Source organism: Chrysochloris asiatica, unplaced genomic scaffold (genome assembly GCF_000296735.1).
Source record: "Chrysochloris asiatica unplaced genomic scaffold, ChrAsi1.0 scaffold00257, whole genome shotgun sequence".
NCBI lineage: Eukaryota > Metazoa > Chordata > Mammalia > Afrosoricida > Chrysochloridae > Chrysochloris > Chrysochloris asiatica.
The window spans coordinates 3,518,076-3,525,492 of record NW_006408775.1 but is presented as its reverse complement, the minus strand read 5'-3'; the positions used below and the strand labels follow the sequence as shown (position 1 = coordinate 3,525,492).

Here is a 7,417-nt window from a genome sequence, read left to right as displayed (position 1 = left end):
CACAATAAAGTAGAGGTGTGATCCTGGTAGTTTGGGCTCGAGGGCTTTGACACGGGAAATAATCTGGTTATTTGGTAAAATGATTTCTATGTATTTGACCTTAAGATCTGTACCAAAATTGTCATTTTCCCAAAACAAATATATGGATGGACAACTGCTAGGTTTTAGAGAATAAGTAAAAAAGAAAGATTTTATTACAAACCTGCATTCTATATGATAGTCAATGTCCACGTCATTGTTGAACAGAAAAAAATTTCCTAGAAATCACTTTTGCTAAGGCCCCTTTGATGTCCTTGTTCCTGAGGCTGTAGATGAAAGGGTTCAGCATGGGGGTCACCACAGTGTACAACACAGTAGCTGCAGAGTCTGTCTCAGCTGAGTGGGAGGATGAAGGGTTGAAATACACAGCAATGATGGTGCCATAGAAGAGGGAAACCACAGCCAGGTGGGAGCCACAGGTGGAGAAGGCTTTCCATTTTCCCTGTGTGGATGGGACTCTCAGGACAGCACAAGTGATACAAATGTAGGAAATCAGGATGCAAACCAATGGGATGATCATTATCAGGGCCCCCTCAATAAGAATCATCATCTCATTGAGGTATGTGTCAGAGCAGGAGAGTCTTAAGAGAGCAGATATATCACAGAAGAAGTGGTGGATTGTGTTGTCTGCACAGAATGAAAGTCGAGCCATTAGCAGGGTATGCAACAGAGCATTTAGAAGGGCAAGAATCCAAGACCCAGAGACCATCAGAGCACAGAGCAGATGGGTCATCTTTGTTGTGTAGTGTAAGGGGTGGCATATTGCCACAAAGCGGTCATAGGCCATCACAGCCAGGAGGAAATTGTCCATGTCTGTAAAAACAATGAAAAAATACATCTGCGTGAGACAGTCAATGAAGGAGATGCTCTGACTGCTGAGTATGTTGGCCAGCATCTTGGGGACTGTGGTGGAGGAGAAGCAGACGTCCACGAAGGACAGGTTGCTGAGGAAGAAGTACATGGGGGTGTGCAGGCGGGAGTCTATGCTAATGGCCAGGATGATGAGCAGGTTTCCCAGGAATGTCGCCAGGTACATGCTCAGGAAGAACACGAAGAGGAGCCGCTGCTGCTGGGGTTGCCTGGAGAATCCCAGGAGGAAGAACTCAGAGACACTCGACTGGTTTGCCTGAGTCATGGCCGTGGACCCATTAGACATGTTTGTAGATCTCTTAATAAAGTTGCTCAGAGAAGATCTACCCCCTCTACTTCCCCAATTTTCCACACTCAGTCTTATGCTAGTCCTACTAGACTCCCTGATTCTAGTATATTTAAAAATTGAAAATCACACAGAAATACACATAGCCCAATTCTTTGACTGTATGCGTCTCTACTTATATTTATTCAGGTGCCTCCCCCTTTGTAACTCTTAAAGAAAAGAGAAAAAGCTGATTTCTGCTGGGTTTATTTCAATATCCAGCTGACGGAGTCAGGATTTCTCCTGTTGATCCCTGGGTCTGGAAGATTTATTAAAGGAAATTCCTAAAAGAACTTCATGTCTTCAAGAACAAATATCAGCATCTCTTTTGCTGTAATGTTACCTGGGGGAGGTTGTTGATGTAGCTGTCATGTGTTCCTCACTTCTGCATAACTGGCCAATGCCTCTCTTTTTTGTGGGGATCAGAACTTGAAAATCTTGAAAATATAGGCAGGTCCTGAATAAGTGAGGAGCAGGCATCATGGTCTCAGTGCTCTGTGCCTGAAAGATGTTTGTGAGAACCAAAGAGTAGGCATTGACAGGAGACGCCTTGGCTATTGGGGCCAGGCTCCCTGTGAGCCTCGTTAGGGAGAAGAAGAGAATAATTGTCCTGCCTACTTTTTGGCCTCTTTGGACCAAACAGTAATGGCATAGAAAATTATCTAACTCTCGAGTCAAAATTTAGAAATGAAACCTCTTTGATGAAAACAAATTCCAAACAAAATTCCCTGGGAACTCAAATGTCATTAACTATTTGATGTTGGCATAAGTTTATGAGTTTGGAAATTCAGTTATTTAAATATTTTTCTTCTTATTTTCTTAGCTAAGAAATCTCAATTACTACAATGTATTTGTGTAAAGCTCCCGCCCACAAACAAAAATATTTTATCATCTACTTCTTTGGCGGAGTGATGCATTTTGCCATGGGATACTGTATTATAGAGTTGTTCTGAATCCTTTACAGTATGTGGTATAAAGAATAATCTGCTTTTATGTGGATTGAGGAGAGGTATGTAAAGTTTATGCCATAACGTGGAACTCTGGGCTTGTACACTAGATACGTCTTTGGAAGTCTTCTCAACTCACAAGGGTCTGTGGATGAGGTGAGGTGGGCATTCTCTGAATATGTTAAAATTGTTTAAATTTTATTTTCAATCCTTATATTCTCATAGTGTTGTGTTGTTGTTAGGTACCATTAAGTCAGTCCCAATTCTGTGCCATCCTCACAATAGTTGGCATGCTGGAGACTCATTGTCACTCCCTCTTGTTCACGGTCTTCCTCATTTTTACTTACCATCTACTTTACTTACCTTCTATTTTACCTGAAGGAGCTCTGGTAGCGTAGTGGTTATGAAGCGGGCTGCTAATCTCAATGTCGGCAGTTCGAAACTACCAGCTGTTCCGTGGGAGAAAGATGAGGCTTTCCACTCCCGTAAAGATTTACAGCCTTGGAAACCCTGTACAGGGTCGCTATGAGTTGGAACCGACTCCACGGCACATAAAAACAACAACATACTAATTGAATAAGTATGGTGAAAGGATTCAACCCTGGAGAAAACCTTTCCTAAACTGATTGGAAAGTCTGCCTCTTGGTCTATGTATAGGTTCCTCAAGAGCACAATTCAGTGTTCTGGAATAATCACTCTTGACCCATAATTTGTCAAGAACCACATTGTCCAGTGCATTAACCCACAGTGCCACACCAGGACTTCTGGGTTGATTTGTCAAGAGTGGGACACTTATAGCAAGTTGCTAATGAGACTTCCTTCAATCCTGATGCCATATTCTTCTTCATATAGTCCAGTGTCTCAGATTCTTTGTTAAATGATGATGGTGAAATGATACACACACCTTTCCTGATTTTAAACCATACAGTATCCCCTTGTTCATTTCAAATGACTGCCTCTTGGTATATAATCAATAAAAACAAGTAATCATATTTCTGGTATTCTCTGCTTTCAGCCATGGTCCATCTTATTTCAGCAATAGCATCCCTTGTTGCATGTTCTCTTCTGATTTGGCCTTGAATTTCAGGCAGCTCCATGCCAGTATACTGCTGCAACTGTCTTCAAATTATCTTTAGCAAAATCTTACTTGCATGTGATGTGAACAGTGTTGTTAGATAATTTGTGTATTCTGTTGGGTTACCTTTCTTTGAAATGTGCACAAATATGGATCTCCTCCAGTCAGATGGCCACTTAACTGTCTTAGAAATTTCTCAGCATAGCCTACTGAATGCTTCTAGCCCTGCATCAGTTACTTGAAAGACTTCATTTGGTATTCCATCAATTCCTGGGGCCTTGCTTTCCACCAATACCTTCAGTGGAGATTGGATTTCTTCCTTCAATACCATCAGTTCTTGATTACATCAATGATTGAATATCCACCGATTCCTATTTACAAGTTGTTTTGTGTATTCCTTCCATCTTCTTTAGGTGCTTCTTGCATCATTCAGTATTTTGACTATAGAATCTTTCTGTATTGCTTGACTATAAACTTGAGGCTTGATTTTTTTCTTCAGTTCTTTCAGATTAAAAAATCCTTCCCTTTTGGTTTTCTGTTGTTGTTGTTGTTGTTAAGTGCCGTTGAGTCGGTTTTGACCCATAGCGACCCTGTACAGGGTTTCCAAGGCTGTAAATCTTTACGGGAGCAGAACGCCTCATCTTTCTCCTGCGGAGCCACTGGTAGTTTCGAACTGTTGGCCTTAAGGTTCGCAGCCCGATTCGTAACCACTACGCTACCAGAGCTAACTCCAGGTAATTTCACATGTCATTATAATCCTTGACTGTCTTCTCACGCTGCCCTTTGAAATCTTCTGTTCAGCTCTTTTACTCCATCATTTCTTTTTTTGCATTTGCTACTTTACATTCAAGTTCATGTTTCAGAGTCTCTTGTGACATCCTTTTTTGTCTTTTTTTATTGTTGTCTTTTAAGTGATCTTTTGTTTTCTTCATACATGGTGCGCTTTATGCCATCACCAAAGTCCCTTGGTCTTCAGTCATTGTTGTCTAATGCATCAAATCTGCTCTTGAGATGGTCTCTCAGTTCAGGTGGGATACACTCAAGATTATATTTTGGTCCTCATGGACTTGCTTTGATTTTCATTGGCGTCAACCTGAATTTGAATACGGTCTTTTCCAGAGTTGGGTCTTGGCTTTTTTTGGCTAATAATATTGAGTTTCTTCATGGTCACTTTCTACAGATGTAGTAAATTTAATTCCTGTATATTCCACCTGCAGAAGTCTATGTATATATTTGCCATTTATTTGTAGGGGGACAAAAGGTAGTTTGTAATGTTCTTGGAAAATTCTATTCTGTGATCTCCTTCATTTTATATTACAAAGTTGTATCTTCCAACTATGGATCGGATCCTTCCTCTTTGTTCCTACTTTGCAACCCAATCACCAATTATTGTGTATGCCTCATGATTGCATGTTTGCCCAATTTCAGGCTGAACAGGGTGGCAGAATTCTTTAGTTTCTTCATCCATTGGCTTTATTCGTTGGTGTGTAAATTTGAGTAGTCGTATTAACTGGTCTTCCTTGTAGGTGCATAGATATTACTTTTCTACAGACAGCATCAAACTTCAAGATTGAGCTTGAAATGTTCTTTTTGACAAGGAATGTGCCACCATTTTTCTTGAATCTCTCGTTCCTGACATAGTAAATCATATAACTATCCTATTCAAAATGGCCAATACCAGAGCATTTCAGCTCACTAATGCCTAAAATATCAATATTTATGTTTTCCGTTTCATTTTTCATGACTTCCCATTTCCTAGGTTCATACTCATACATTCCTTGTTCTGATTATTAAGGGATATTTTCAGATGTTTCCTTTCCAAGAGTCATGCCCCATCAACACATGAAAGTCCCCTAAGCTTTGCTCCATCCACATCATTAAGAATCCACATGATTCTCCTTTGAGGAGACAGCCCTTTCCCAGTCACCTTTTGAGTGCCTTCCTTCCTGAGGACTTACCTTGTGGCACTATATCCAACAGTGTCCCACTGCTGTTTTTGAGGTTTTCAGTGGTGAATCTCTGAGAAGTGAACCACCTATTCCTTCCTTCTAGTCTGTCTTAGTCTTTGGGTTCTGCTGAAACTTGTCCACCATGGATGATCCTGTTGGTGTTTGAAATACCAGTGGCATAGCTTCCAGCATCAGAATAGCACACAAGCCACAACACCATGATGAACTGACAGATAAGGGGTGGATTCTCATGTAGAAAACCCCAAAGAATGCAGATGACTGTCTAGAAGACTGTACAGGACACATTAGTAGCATAAAGCTAGCCATTCTATTTGGAGGGTGTAGATGAGTAAAGACGAATTTGGAACTCAGATAGCTGCTTTTCTGGAAATGGAGGTCACTGAGAGGAAAGGAGCTTATGAGGAAATTACCGACAGAAGAAAGTAAGTATGGCTCTCAGGTTACTCAGCTTACTGGGGAAGGAGTAATGGGGTCAGGCTGGAATAAGAAAGTAACAATTAGAGCCGAGAGAGAAAGGCCTGGAACAACAGCAGATCATGCACCCCTGTAAGTAGGGCCGTCATTCAGTCTGGTTGACCTGGTTTTGTCCTTTCATAACTGGCATGTGTTCTTTTACAAAATCATAGTTTGGGTGATGACTCATATATTATTGTTAAGTGCCGTTCAGTTGTTACAACCATGTGACAACCTATTGAGATCTAAACAACAGCTTCTACAAAGGAATAAAGCACAGAAGCCAGGAAAGATAGAAAGAAAGGCAAATGGATGTGGCGAACACAGTATGGAAGTGGGCAGTGCGCTGTTACATTGTGGGAACTGCAGTCAAAGTCACAAAACAAAATCTGTGTGAGTGGTCACTTGAAAAGCTTTTTGCTCTGTAAATTTTCACTCAAACACAATTAAAAAAAATTTAAAAAATGTTTTTACTGTGGATTGAGTAAAAGTTTGCCGGGCAGATCATCAGTTTTACATTCAACAAATCATACACCTTGTTTCATTACAATGATTATCATTTTCTCCATGTATGATCAGATAACAGTATTTCTCTGTATTCATTTTAGTTATTTTTTAATATATTTTTTAAAACACTCAGGCATATATAATAATTTACACCACAAAGGGCATATTCTGCAAGCCTGCCTCCTGGTCACCAGCTCGCAGTCCCTCTCTTTCCATAAATCTAGAGTCCTCAGCTGCTCCCTCTCCCCGTGCCCCTACCTCTGCCTCCATCTCTGGTGCTGCTGTTTGTCTGGATAAGGTCCCGCATTCTGCTTGTGCTCTTCTCCCTTGATAGTCCTAGGGTCCTCTGTTTCTGGACTGTAAGATTAACTACTCCCCTGTTTTGTTACGAAACTTTTACCTTTACAATTGTGACAGTCACAATTAGTCATGATAACTATTACTCACTAGTGAATCATAAGAATCTTATCCGCATCTCTTTTAACCAGACCCATCTAGAGAAGAGGAAAACTCTTCAGCGTGGACTCTTTCTTTCTTCCCATACTCTTAAACTAAACTCCCTCTTGAAACCTTGCAAGCCAGTCACTTCGTGCCTTTATCATCCCTCATTTTAGATAGCTGATGTGTAAGTTGCCCGTCCCTATCTACCCTGTGTATAATGGTTATAGCACTGATACTTGATCTGAAGACTCCTTCACTCTCTGTTGGTATTTAGAGTTACTACCTCCATGAGTATAGGTCAAGTTCATCAAATTGTAGCAATTTATCCTCTTTTCCTTTATCAAAAAAATTTTTTTTATCTTCCTCTAGTCGAGTTCTGATTATCAAGCCATCGAGGCTAGGTCAAGTGGGTACTATCTGAACATTTGGGTGTCCTTGTTCATTGCCCCTCACTTCATATCTGCTGGATGCTTCACTCTCAGCTCTAGCCCTCCGTGGCTATGGCCTTGTCCATGGGCTCAGGTGTTCCCAGGTCTCACTGCACTTTGGACCAACCAGCCCTTCCTCTTCTCTCTTTCATCTCCAGGTCAACGGGAGTCTATGGACCATGGTTGAACTCAGCCCATTTCTTCATTGCGCCTTTCCCCCTCTTCCACTGACCAGTAGACCAATGTGGTCATCAGCAAAGTGTACATGCCTGCTCTTGTGTTCCCTTTGAGTTTCAGTCTTAGAGGGGAATTTGTCCTGAGGGAACTTGATTGCTTGCCTTGATGGCTTCCTGGCAAACAAC

The 7,417-nt window shown here is 41.1% G+C and overlaps 1 protein-coding gene across 1 annotated transcript; it reads right to left on the bottom strand.

Annotated features, from left to right (window-relative positions):
• Positions 1-232: 232 nt before the first annotated feature.
• LOC102834385 (olfactory receptor 1F1-like) lies at positions 233-1,174 on the bottom strand. The gene has a single exon (XM_006874010.1). It carries the CDS (start codon positions 1,172-1,174, stop codon positions 233-235), a length of 942 nt encoding a protein of 313 aa, XP_006874072.1.
• Between the last annotated feature and the right edge of the window lie 6,243 nt (positions 1,175-7,417).

Excerpts from the sequence above, each read along its gene's own strand:
- LOC102834385 (XM_006874010.1), bottom strand. The coding sequence starts at position 1,174 with ATGACTCAGGCAAACCAGTCGAGTGTCTCTGAGTTCTTCCTCCTGGGA.